This window comes from Acartia tonsa, chromosome 9 (genome assembly GCF_053477335.1).
Source record: "Acartia tonsa isolate MP-2025a chromosome 9, ASM5347733v1, whole genome shotgun sequence".
In the NCBI taxonomy this organism is placed as follows: Eukaryota; Metazoa; Arthropoda; class Copepoda; order Calanoida; family Acartiidae; genus Acartia; species Acartia tonsa.
In genome coordinates, this window is record NC_137268.1 from 33,021,243 (window position 1) to 33,035,783 (window position 14,541).

Consider the following 14,541-nt stretch of genomic DNA (forward strand, 5'->3'; position numbering starts at 1 on the left):
TATGTAAGTAAGAAAAAAATACAAATCAAAACTTTTTTGTTCTCTTAGTCCCCAAAACAATATGAATTATAAAGAACACACAACGATAACAACTTACAAAAAGAAAAAATTGCATTTAAATTAAACTAAGGTCTAGTAGAAAAGTTACATTGATAACAATAAAGAGGTTATGGTTAAGTTTAAAGAAATATCCAATCGAGATTATTAAACAACCATAAGTTTGAATTTTCTCGCCCACCGCCCACAATTTTTTTCTCTTTCGAAATTCTATATGAAGTTATATCTTTTCATTTAACCCTGGGGCTAGGGACGAAGCAATTGGTTCTTAAATAAACTATAAAGTCGCTGCGCTTATAAAAAGACGCAGTTTGACCATGCATTTAGAATACATCACAATTGGAATTTGTAATTGCATTTTTTATGGTTCGAAGCTTCTCTATAATCATATTTCTTTTCGATGATGTCTGTAATTAAATTATTTTAAACCTTAAAACCGCCCTAATTATATTTCTATAGTAAAAACCTGGTATGGTAGAATTGTTCTATCGACATTGCACCTTGCATAAAGATTTTTTATTAAAATTTCTCTAAAATGTCTATCTTATATCATGTTTGCTCAATATTGTAAGCTGTTAATACTTGATTTCCAAATTGTCTTATATGTTGTCTTTTATGGATGTTTTTATCCTTGTTTCACTTGCATTTGTAAATCGCAAATAATAATAATACTTTTATACTTTGCAAATAAGCAAGCATATAAATCTCGTATAAGCATTGATGCAGAGATTTGTTAACGAAGAATAAATCATTATTCTCATGTTAAAATTTCTTGTTTTTCATTTCTTTCAATCTTTGTAACGTGAACCTACTTATAGCGCCTATAAACAAATGATATCATACTGGCCTACCATTGGTCAATTAAAATGTATACTGGCCCGTCATTGGTAATTTAGTCTGTGTATTGGCCTATCATTGGTCATTTGTCTTGTATGACGTCATTTGTAACTTTATAATGTCTTTAGCTACGTTGGAACAAACTTTTCTACATCTCTTTTGGGGGAGGTTTAATTTATATTGATTAGATCTATCCCTACACAATATTCACTCATTACTTCATTAATTGAATTCTTTGAATAGTGAATAAACATTCAAATGTTGCAACATTGTTATAAACATTTTTAAAAAGAATAAACAAAGCTATTCTATTATTAGGGTCTGTACGTCTGTATGCTGCCATTGAATACAATGGACGTATATATAAACTCGTTAGATATAGGAATCTATTGAAGAACAGTTGAAAAAAATATTGTAGAATTGTCTTCATCAATAATACAAAGTAGAATGATGTATGTCCGTCTGTCTGTCCGTCTGTCCGTCTGTCCGTCTGTCCGTCTGTCCATCTGTCCGTCCGTCCGTCTGTCCGTCCGTCCCTTAAGACCGATTGGATTCTACTCTTCAGGGAATATACCTACTGGTCTTGTGGTGGTGTTAGGCATAATTTTTTTAGGCACGAAAATCACTCTAGCTTTTCCTTAAATTATAAACTATAGTTTCTTTCAAATCTTTTTTATATTTTTTTAATTGATATCAAATTCATCTTGCTTATATTTCCTTATTGGTTATGTTTTTAAATAAGCAAAACAACCCTGATACCGTAAAACCCAAGTTCGTCTCCCTAATATTTTGAAGTACACCTCAACCCCCCTAAAAAAATGGCATAATTGGCTAAACCGATTGAGTTAAACTTTTTAGGAAAGCTTCATAAGTGTCGAGTCTTTCCTTCGATTTATGCTATTACGCTAAAAGCTAGGGGCTCAGCAACAATTATTTTAACTAAATTGACTTTGATATAAAAATGCAGCACGACCTTAACATTCTAAAAAAACGACACAAAATTGCAAGGAAAAAAAATGCGTTGACTGTAAACATTCTTTTGTTCACTTGCAGAAACATTCTTTTATGGATAGAGAGGTGGCATCTAAAAAAATGTTTATTGGGTGCTCTCCCTCAGGGTGCCTAGCGAGCATAGAACCCACAACCCCGGTCAATTTTTGTTACAATAAGTTAAAAAAAAAAAAAAATGTAAATAATTTGTTATCATTGTGTAATAAAATTATAAAATGGTAACGAGATTTTTGTATAGATGCATAATGTTGGTCATAATGTCTACACTACTTGAATGTTCTTTGTTCGACTTGTCAGCTATGATACTTCATTTAATTCACACATATTATTTAAATTGTAAGGCGTGACAGTATAAAGAGGCAAACATTTTCCAGTATGGCTTTGAAACCGATTAATATCCGGTGAATTGGAATCGGTTCCCAGCCATACTGATAAATAATGTACGCCATCGTTTACAGACAATTTTCTTGGAATATTTAAATGAAAAATCATAAAATTAAAATACGGCCGCTCTGGGCTAACAAAACTTGATTTAAGCATATATATTTTTATTTTATTATCAGCGGAAAGCTGTCTATAATACGATACCAAAAAATAACTATTTTTAAGTTGCTACAACCCTGTCCAGGCATTCTTTATTTAACTTGCAAAAATTCTTTAGTTTACTTTTGTGGCGCCATCTAACGTCATTTAGTCAGGGATCTAAAGGGATAAGACAATGGCCGATAAATTGATGTACATCCCTGATGATAATGCACAAAATCACTTCTTCTGTGGATTAAAATTTGTGGTTGAAACGTTTGAACTTTCAACTTAATGAACCAAGCAATCAAAGTCCTCAAGCTAATGCATAAAAAAATGAAAGCGTTAATATAAAACTTTGGGGACTAGTACAATAAACAGCCCTTTGTCTCCTTGCTTTCTGTCATTTAGTAGCTTTCAAGATGATAGGCATATGGCAATAGGAGAAAAGTAAATTTCAACAAGTAACATTTTCATTAATTCATACAAAATTCAAGCAAACTGATTCAATTTTATCCAGAGATTATTTTAAAAACGAGTGATTAATTGTTCTATAATAATTTTAATTTTACTCTTTAAATAGTAAGTTATGCCTTCCGCCCTTTATTCTTTTTCTGAAGATAGCATTCCATTAATAAGTCATTTTAAATTTAATGTACAACTAATAAAGCTTTCATTACTTTAGTTAATAAGGTTAATTCTCGAACATTGTATTAGTTTGTAATAATGTAAAAAATACATCAAATAACGATGTAATATTCTTTTATTCTTTTTATAAACATTATAAAGTATGTTTGCTTAATAATTGGACAATTATTTACTTATCATCTCAGTTCTTTATTTTCTTATACTTACATAACAGTAACAGGATGAAGCCAGGAAAGGTTTTGGGGGAGGGTACCCTACCAGTAGAAATCATCCTCATCCACTCAAAAACCAATTGTAACTAATGGGTTGAAATTAAAAATTAAAATCCGCAATTTGAATTTATATTTTAAGTTATTATCTTGAGGTTGGGACACCCCCCACCTCAACAAAAATGAAAATCCCCCCCCCCAAAAAAAAAATAGTTTTCTGTGGAAACTACTTCAAAATAAATGGCAGCACCAGAAATACTTAATTTTTTAAAAATTACCTCTTGGTGAAAGCCCCTAGAGGCGAGGCCGATAGTGTCATTTAATGAACATAGAAAAGCGATAAAACTAAATAGGCAATTTGTTTTTAAAAAGGTTTGAAATACTGTCTGAAAATGGGCAATCCATTGTTTTTTTGTTACTGGACATAATACTTAGAATAATAAACAATACATTATGTAACATCTCAGGACTAAGTTTCTTTCAAAAACTTTCTTTTAAAAGTAAGGATTTCCATATTTAGGATTTGTCCGTTTGTATTAGCAGAAAGCAAAGCTCTTTATAGTGCCTATACAAAATGACTGTATACAATAAAAATAACTAATGAGAGGCCAATACACATACTAAATTGCTAATGTCAAGCCAGTATACAATACATTTTAATTGACCAATGGTAGGCCAGTCTTACGTCATTTTTACAGGCACTATAAAAAACATTGATTGTTTTAAAGTAAGATTTTTATGATGATGAGGATCAGAGGAAGTCACAAATTAAAGAAACTTTTTATAGTGCCTATAAAATGACGTCTACTGGCCTACCATTAGCCAATTAAAATATATACTGGCCTGCCATTGGTAATTTTGTCTGAGTATCATTGGTAATTTGTATTTTATGACGTCATTTTTATAGGAACTAAAAAGAGCTTCTAAATTTAACCAAAATTATGAGAGTTTGGAACAATTTTTTTAAAGTATTTCTATTTTTAAGTGCATTGCTGTATAAGATTTATGCATATTTGAACTTTGTTTTTTTTTATGAATGCGGTTATTTTTCATAGATTTGTGTATTGTTTACTAAATTTGTATCTTGCTCGAAAGATTAAATTCACATTAGTAAGATTTCATTACAGCTTTTGTTTTTAAAGAGATATGAAAGAATAAATTATTCGAAATGTTTTACAATACTAACATTTAAAACACTGTTATTACCTTAATGAATAAAAACCAATATTATTAGAATCTAATAATTACCACTAAAAATTTAGCAAGGATGATATGAGCTGTAAAAGCAAAGTTTTAAAAATCTGAGTAATCGATAGAACAAGCCAAACATGATTAAAATTGATTACATTTTACTTCAGGCTTTACTAAATTTTTAGTATCGAAATTATTTATACTAAAAAAAAGGGATCTAAATTGATTTGACAATGGCTGATAAATTGATGTACATCCCCAATGATGACACACGAAACTACCCCATCTGTAGATCAAAATTAAAATCAAATTTAATAAACCAACCAATCAAATTAAGTAAAATTTCCCAAAGTTTTTTAGCCAACTAATAAGAAAACGTTATTATAAAACGTTGAGGACTAGTGTAATAAACATCCCATTGCCCCCCTCTCTTTCTGCTAAAAAAAACTCAAATGTTAAAAAAAAGTGTAGATATTAAAAAAGAAAGTATATTTACCGATACAAAACTGAACAGAGAAAAACAAACAACAAATAACAAAAATATCGTGTGCGCTCTCAAATTGACTTTTAGCCTTGTAAACAAACAAGACCGCGAACGGTCAAAAAACAAAAAATCAAATCAAATCGATATGAACAATATATTTGACTAGCTGGCAGATTAGCTTGAAGCTAAAAGAAGCATAATGAAGGCTTTTTATATTGCCTATAAAAAATTACGTCATACTGGCCTACCATTGGCCAATTAAAATGCATACCGGCCTGCATTTAATTTAGTCTGTGTATTTGCCTATCATTTGTCATTTCTATTGTATGACGTCATTTCTTATAGGCACTATAACAGCTTCTATTTACATACATGAGTATATGTATGAACTTTATAGAACACGTATTGCGTGAAAAAAAATCACTAAATCAAGAAAAATAAATGTACAAATACTAATACAGTTTTCTATAGAGGTAAAAACAAATAAACCCATGTAAGTAATTGGATGTCTCGTGTCTGTTTCTGTATGTCTGTCTCATTATAGTAGCTTCATTCACACGTGACAGCTTTTTTGGAAAGGTTTTAGGCTTTTTTCAACAGGCATATTTAAAGAACAAGGGGTTGTTCCTGTACATTTATAAGGGTAACTTTTTTCCAGACCAGTAGTAATATTGTTTTTTATTTGTCTATCAAACACTTTTCTAAGGTTTAAAATACATTAAATATGCTCTTGAAATTAAAGTTTTCTTATATTGGCAACTAATAAAATAAATTAGATATTGGGTATACTGAAATAATGCCAATAGGTTAACTTAAGTACTAATATGCAACTTCAATTAGATAGTTATACCAAATTATTTTATGTGATATTAGCTTATGATATAGTTTTTTTACGGTCCTGAGTTAACAATTAAATGAATTCACAATACTTTTTTGAGTATCTGCTGCAAAAAAAATCCCCAAAAAGATCAAGTTTGAAGTGTTTAGACAAAATATCATAAATTTTACAATAAAAAAAGCCCAAAACGGTTTTATAGAGTTACTGCTGGCGTTTAAACTAGCTTTTAGGGGTGGGTTTGCTTTCCTTCCCTCAAAAAAGTTAATTTTGATCTAGAAATTTTTATTAGTTTTACACAAATATATTAGTAAACTATAGAACAGTGGCGAATGCAACATTTAGAAAAAAAGAAAATATTTTCACCAACTCTATTACACATGGGGGAAAAAAGTATTGTACGTTTGTACAATATAGCTAATTATCAGAAAAAAACAGCATTTTGGGGGAAAATGTAATCCTATTATAATAAGTAGTAAGTTTTTTTTTTGTCTGTAGCAAAGGATCTCGCTAACCGCTAAACCGATATGGAAAGTTTTTTTTTAACTATTTGGGAGGCCAGGAAGGTATCTCAAATATAAGATGACTTTTTCTTTTTAAAATTCAAATTGAACATGGGGGAGGGGTCGACTCTCCCCCCTCCCACCATAAGTGCTTCTTTAGGCTTCTAGGAGTAACGACGAAGTTTTGACTCGTATTGTAAATATTTTGACATTTTCTAAAGCAATTTTTGCTGCTTTTGTTGAAAATTAAAAAAAAGAAAGCTTAAAGTTTAAGATTAGGGACATAAATAAATTTTAGGATTATGTCAGACATACGACGAAAGTCTTTTTAAATAAATTTTAAATGTTGCCTATGGCCAAACGTCAATAAAAAATAGTCTTAAATTAGTTGATGCTAAACGCGAATAATTTTTAAAAAATCTAATTTTACGCGAGCTTTTTCTAACCGTGCATTCTTGCAATCTTGTATATGGGCTACCTAAGTAGTCAATGACAAATGACCGATGAATTTATGTGCCTTCTCAACGATGATACACAAAATTACCCCTGAAACGTTTTGACGCTTAACTAAATAAACCAACCAATCAAAATTAAATAAAAGTTCCCAAGGTTGTTAATCCAACGAATAAGAAAACGATATTATAAAACTTTGGGGACAAGTGAAAAAAACAGGCAAATGTCCCCTCCCTCCCTGCTTCTTCGTGCATTCGACATGGTCCAAATTTTGCAATGGCAAGTGCTGGACATAAATATACTCTTTCAGGTGTACTGGGATTGGCCATTGGAGGATAATTAAATGTTCCTCCTATTTCTTTCATTAACCTTAGGTTGCCTGTCATCATTATGAAGAGAGCAAGGATTGAATAATGATTTAACAGACAATCTCCGTTCCCTTCCTGTTATAAATACAGTCCAAACTCATTGTTTTTTTTTAAATCACTAGTGGCTACGCCCCTAGAAGCCTCTAGGGGCACTAGGAGGGGGAAAAGTCGACCTCATCCCATATTAAATTTGAGTTTTAAAAAAATATTTTTTAGGGGAGGGGGGGGGGCGAAGACACCCTCTCCAAAAATAGTTTAAAACCTTCCCAGGACCTAAAAGAAGATTAACTATAAAGGAGAACAATATCGGTTCAGCGGTTATCGAGATCCTTCGAGACAGACAAAAAACGCCTACTACTTTACATAATACTAGCGGCTTCGCCCCTAGCCTCTAGGGGCTTTGCCCCAAGAGGTGATAAAAAAATTAATATTTATTGTTTTTAGTGAGAGAATGTTGCTATTCTTTCATTCAAAATAAATGCTGGAATAAAAAATATTTTTTAACAAAGGACCTAGGAAATCTTCAGCAAATAAAAAAAAAAAAAAAAAAAAAATGGGGGGGGGGATTTTTTTGTTTTTGGGGGGGTTGGGGGTGTCCCACCCCCCAAGAAAATAGCTTAAAACCACCACAGGACCAATAGGTATATACCCTGAAGAGTAGAATCCGATCGGTTCAGTGGTTACCGAGAACTTAAGCTTCAGATGGACAGACAGACGGACGGACGGACAGACATCATTCTACTTTGTATTATAGAAGATTATACAAACAAGGCTGAATACGTACACTAATAATTTTCTTTCATAACGATTCATTATTTAAAGGCATTTATATCGAGAGAATAACCAATTTAAAATACATATTCAGTACATAATTATTACAACTTTTCAGATTAAATGAAATAAATCCTTCAAATTAGTATTTTGTATTAAAATCTATGCTATTTTATATTATAGTAGCCCGTGAAAAATACAAATTTCAGTACACATGTATTTTTTTTTTACATATTGCAATGAAAAAAATGAGTTATATTCCCTTATAATTAATTATAGCAAAACTGGTCCCCCTAATAAGCCTACCCATACGAAACAAATGATTCTAAATTCTCAAATAACCTTTACTTAAATTAACCCAACCTAAAAAATTATCTTACTACGTTTGTCTTTAAAAGATTGTTTTTTAGTCCACTTTAAGTTCTAGGGAAATTGCCATTGATTGATTGAAAATTGTCGGATAAGTACCATACCATTACCAATTTGCCAGTTCAAAATTTTATATTCCTCCTTGATTTTCAATCAAATTTTATAAATGTATGCAGAGATTTTTTTTATTTAAATATTTCCAAACTTTCCTGTTACTTAAGAATAAACATTTTGTCGTTTTTTGGTATCTTTGTTAAAGGGCTTTAAGTATTTATATATGATCCTAGTATTTTCGTTTGGCATGGTTGAATATTGCTGAACAAAATCGAAAAATAGAGTCTTAATTAGTACTTTAATTAGATTTTATTGAATTTAAATGCGGTCGTTTTACAGTTTCCAACAAAAAATAAACTTATCACAAGTTGATGCTAATGCTTTATTTAAAAAATACACAACTTATTTTTTATATTTATTTGTAGTATTTGGAATTATTTTTTGTATTCTTTCAATTGTAATCCCATATACAATGAGCTACACATTATCAATTGAAACAAACTTCTAATGTCAATTCTAAACGGAAAAAATGAATATGATAAACAACCAGAATTAGACCTCTAGTGTGAAAAACTGGAACTAAATTTACCTGTTGAAGCTTCTGCTGTTGCTGAGCCAGATATTCACGTTCTTCGGCGCTCTGTGCAGCCTACAAATTAATATTGGTTTTTTCTATTACATAAAGTAGTAAGATTTTTTGTCTGAAGCTTAATATCTTAAGATTTTTTTCTGAAGATTATTATAGCTTCATGACAATAGCCGATAAATTGAAACACATCCCCAACGATAATACATAAAATTATATCTTCTTTAGGTTACAACTAGTGGTTGAAACATTAGGAAACTTAACTTAATGAACCAACCAATGGAAATTCTTTCAAATTCCCCAAAATGTGGAGCCATCGAATAAGAAGACTTTATCATAAGACTTTGGGGACTGGTGTAAACAAGAGCCCAATGTCCCCTCCCTCCTTGTAAGAAAAAGCTGTTGTACCTGTTCTAGGGCTTGTTGTTGCTTGAACTGTTGTTGCTGTTGCTCTTGTTCTTGGATAAAATGATCAGCAAAAGCTGAAGGTTTTGTTTTGCTACAAGGAAAACTTTTATTAACACAAGTCTTAAAATTATCTAATAATAGATTATAGAGTTTAATCCTTTAAACAAAGTAACAGGATGTTTATCTGTCTGTGTGCACGTCCGTCTGTATCTCAAAATCTCTTTTCTAACCGATATGGTTCTCCATTACAATGAAGTTTATTAGTGGTTTATAAAAATTAAAAATTAGGAGGAATGTACCTGCCTCCTCCCAAGAGAATTCGGACTTGGAAAAAAAACACCTTAATTTTATTTCTCTTAATTTAATGGAAAATTAGGGTTAAAAATTAGAAAGATTTACCCACACCACCCTTCCCATTTTCTTAAACACCCCCTAGAGGCCTCTAGAGGCATAGTAGCTAGTGTTAGTATTAGTGCCTGGTATTATTTTCATCCACAACCCAGTTCTCAGCCCTCTTGCGGCGCTTAGCAAAGAGTTCTCCACCTGAAATACATTAAAAGTAGAATCGTCCTATCAGTTTAAAACTCAAGGTGAATTTTGGTTAGTTTATCGGTCATAAGGGATAAGACAATAGACGATAAATTGTTATACATACATCTTATGTAGATCAAAATGAAAGGTAGAAAAGTTTGGCTACTGCTAGTTTTGTTTGTCCCAATCAAAATTTAATAAAAACTCAACAAATTATCTGGAAATCTAAACATATTTAAAAAAAATATAAATCATACAAACGGGATTAAATTTGATGCTTAGTTGCGACAGCAGAGCAAATATGAAATTTAAATATAATATTTGAAGAAAGGTTCTACTTATTAAATATAATGATACTATTATCATTATATTAATATTTTTAACATATTTTTTTTTGCTATAATCATCAGTCTGTGTAGTGTATAACGAATAAAAAGAGAGAAAAGTGTTTATAAAAAAATATTATAAATATCTTTTCCATGACTATAAGACTGTGAATAATATATTTCTATACATTCAACAATATTTTATGGTTGCAATTTAAGAAAGAATTCCATGTCACGATGTATAGGAACAATTTAACCTCTATAGAAATGTTTGTCACCCGTCTGCTTTATTATTCCAGATGGCTGGGAAGCCGATTAATATTCGCTGGATTAGAACCGGTTTTAAGCCATACTGAAAAATCATGTATAGCATCGTATTACACACATTTTTTCACGAATATTAAGATAGAAATCATAAAACTAATACCAGTTTGGTTAGCCCAGGACTTCGTCCCTTTTGAGTAACAAAACTGGTTTTAAACTTATAATTTTTCAATTTAATATCCGCGGAAAGCTGTCTATAATACGATGCGAGAAATCAACTATTATATGCTTTTATAAAAATAATTTTCTAGCTTTACAATAGCACCTCTTTTCTACTAATTAATCTTTTTAGATAAAGATAATTTCTTTTGTATTAATTATGAGAAAAAGGAGAGAATAAGTTACAATAGAACAATACACACAAAGGAGGAGATATCAAAAGAATAAAAGTTAAGAGTCTATTAAAAAAATCAATTAATCTTTATAAAAAATTAAGACTTTTTAGAACAAAAAGAAATAATCTGAAAAGTTTATTTTTATTGAATTAGGAACGATTAATTCAAAGTTTGTAAGGAAGCTTAGTATTGGTCTTTACTGATTGTATCTTATCTAGGGCGAGTTAGAGTTTCTTCTCTCTATGAGATATGTAAGACTGTTACATAGCTTATAATTTACAAATAAATTTCAAAAATACATCTATAATAAAAAATAGAATGATGTCTGTCTGTCTGTTTGTTTGTACCGAAGGATCTCGCTAATCGCTGGACCGATCTAGTTCTCCTTAACATAGTAGCTTCTCATAGGTCCCGGTAAGTTACTATTTTGGGGGAGGGTACCACCACCCTATCAAGTGAAAAGGAGCCAAGAAAATAATTATCCCCCCCAAAAAAAAGTTTTTAAACTTTTTAAAAACTAAAATAAAAAACTTCCCCTCCCCAAGTGCCACTAGAGGCCTCTAGGGGGCAAAGCCGCTAGTTTAAAAAAAAGTAATACTCCTAAGTTTAAATGAGATTAATAATTTTTTTAATTACACACTTCGATAGTCTTATCTAAAGAAATAATTGGTAACGTAAGCTAAAGAAATGGAGATAAAGATTAATTTTTAATTAATCAATTAATTTTATTCCGTTTTACATGAATACAGCTAGGTGGATGAAACTTAAACTCTTCTAATAAAAAAATAAATATTTTATAGATAGATGAAACAATAACCCATAGATAAATTATTATAGCATCGTATTATAGACAACTTTTCGCGGATAGTAAAATGAAAAATATAAAATGAATTCATGTTTTGTTGGACCTGAGCGGCTGATTGCCAGGTCAAACTAAACTGGTATAGTTGTTATGTTTATTATTGTATTATTCATTAAAAAATTCTGCAATACAATACGATACATAATTTTCAGTATGGATTAGGATTAATCGGTCTGAAAGAAATATATTTTAAAGCGAGTAAAATAATTTTCCAACTCCTAACCAATTAGAGGATTAACAACAATCTTTTATTTTCGGGTCTATTCAACAAATGATTAAACGTTTATTTTTATTTAATTAGAAGTTAAACTTTTTCTATATCAATTAAAGATTTTTTAATTGGGTTAAATCATTGTCAGTCGCCAAGTAATTAAAAAGGATAGATTTCTAACAAAAAAGTTATAAGAAATTGAGTTAAAGAGTAATAATATAAACGGATAGCTTGACATAAGGACATACAAACATAAGTACATTTCAAATTACAAAGTAGCTTCGCTACAAAAAATTAATTTCTTTTAATGTCATTAGGAATTATTAATATCAATTTTTTAATTATCTTTTTTAGTAAGTTCTATTACTTTTCTGTCACATAAAAAGATTAAATATTGCAAAAGTAAACAAGAATAATTATATTCATCGCAACCATGTTCATACGCGATTTTATAATCAAAAAAATTACTGTTTATTTGAACGACTAGCGGCCATTTTTATCAAAAAAGGAAGGTTAAACATATTGGCATCTGAAAAATTTTGTTTGTGGTATAAAAATCCTATTAAATTTTAGTTCATTGATAAAAGCTAACAGTGTTTAAATTTTTCCGCCAATAATATAAATCTATAGAAGATATATTTATCTTATCCCGCTCCCTGATTTTTTTCTGTCAACTTTGGTCTTGAAAGCAAAAAAATGTACGTTTTCGTAAGATGTATGTAGTTCTGTGTAATTATTTCTGTGTAAAAAGTTTCTGTGTGTGTAAGTGTTTTTTCTTGGTGTGTGTAAGTGTGTGTGTGTGTGTGTGTGTGAAGGTGTGTGTGAGTGTGTATAATTGAGTTTTAGCAGAGTGTGTGAAATCTAATTTATCTGCCATTTCAGCCAAACAATCCATTCCTTGATTAACATCTGGATTTGAGGCCTCCAATTAAACCAGCAAAAAATCTGCAAAACAAACTGCAAAATATGATATTAAAATCCGCAATATCAAAACAAATATACGTGAAAATGTTTTACGTAGTAAGCTACATAATAAACAGAGTTTTTCGTCATGAATAATATTGGTTTGTCATTTAAGGTTTTTCTTCATTATTACAGGGATGGGCATAGAATACGTGGATATATTGAAAAATTATCGTCAATTTAGGTTGCTAATATGCACCTCATGTTCTGGTCAATTTGTTCATCCAGTAGTAGGGGATAGGGTGGAGGGGGTGGCTGTGGGTATCACTATATAAGAGTAAATGAAAATCTGGTGTAACATCTCAAGTAATCATATATATCGATTATTACAGTAGACATATACAATGTATAAAATGAATAAAACAATTTAAATTGAGCTAGTTACTGTAGGAGCTTTCCGTTATGACTTTCGGACAGAAAAGAAATGCAGAAAAGTGTAACTTTTAATGAAGATTCATTGAAAACAGAAAAAAATGAAGCAAATAGTTATAATTATATTATAATATGAAAATCATGTAGTATAACCAAAATATTTTTATTTTAGGTTTTTTTTAGAAGGAAAAAAAATTCAAAATATGATTTTACTATTTATATTTAGATCAAATTAATATCTTTGAGTTAAGTATCTATAATGGATTTTCATAGAGAAATATAAATGGTGAAAATCATTGATCTTTAACAAAGATACCCCTCACCTCGTTACTTTTATTGGTTTAAAAGTTTGTACTCTGCTAGTGTAAACCAACCAAGCGAGATTTGATTAGAGTATGCAAAGTTTTAGCCAACAAAAAAGAAAACGTGTTTTAAAAATAAAACTTTGGGTATCATGATAATCCATTAACCAATATAAACCAGGTTTAGTCCCTTTCGTGGCAACGCACCTTAAGGGGCGATTCTTTATATTTTTCACAGTAGCTTTTCTCTTATTTCTAGCCCCTGCGGGGGCTCCAACCCTGCTGTGGCCATTTATCTATCCCTGCGGGACAATCACCTAACCCAATATAACCTAAAATAACCTCTAAAAAGCCAATTAAAAAATACGACGAATCGCCACTTCAGGGGCGTTGCCATGAAAGGGACTATTCCTAATAAACCTTCTAGCAACTTTTCCAAGCATCACAAGTGGGGGGAGGGGAGGGGGGAATTATTTATCCTACAATATACCTGAATTTTATGGGTAAATTGAACTGAAAAATATTCATGTTAAAAATTAATATTACTGTCTGTATCACTTTTATAATATTTTCAAGATTTTAAGCTAACACACTCTTTGCAATAGATTTCTGTATACATGATTTTTCAGTATGGCTGAGAACCAGTTCTAATCCAGCGGATATTAGTCGGTTTCGAAGCCATACTGGAAATCTTATTAATAACCTAACCTGCGGATAACTCTTTGCTGTCTCCTTGATCGTTGTAGGTAGACACACTAAAGGCTGACCAACACAGCTAGCATATTCAACAGGGCGAAGGGGAAAGATAGAGGGTGAGGAGGGAAAGGAAAGGGAGAGAAAATTTGGTGATTGTAGTATTATGATTTAAAGGAGTAAATTTTTTGCTTCTTAGAAATGCTTGAGTTCAAAGAGAGAGAGAGAGAGAGAGAGTGAGAGAGAGTGAGAGAGAGTGAGAGAGAGTGAGAGAGAGTGAGAGAGAAAGAGGGAGGGGGAGAGAGAGGGAGGGAGA

The 14,541-nt window shown here is 30.9% G+C and overlaps 1 protein-coding gene across 5 annotated transcripts in view; it reads right to left on the bottom strand.

Annotated features, from left to right (window-relative positions):
* LOC145328805 (uncharacterized) overlaps positions 1-14,541 on the bottom strand; it is a 243,393-nt gene that overhangs the window by 18,015 nt on the left and 210,837 nt on the right. For all 5 annotated transcript variants that reach the window (XR_013882646.1, XR_013882645.1, XR_013882647.1 and 2 more), the window contains 3 exons: positions 9,783-9,849; positions 9,307-9,397; positions 8,902-8,961 (listed from right to left, as the gene is read on the bottom strand). Coding sequence is in view for 2 of the 5 variants with exons in the window: in XM_080172678.1 (XP_080028804.1) it covers positions 8,902-8,961; positions 9,307-9,397; positions 9,783-9,849 (218 nt within the window). In the remaining 3 variants the exon portion in view is untranslated. The remainder of the gene's footprint in view (positions 1-8,901; positions 8,962-9,306; positions 9,398-9,782; positions 9,850-14,541) is intronic.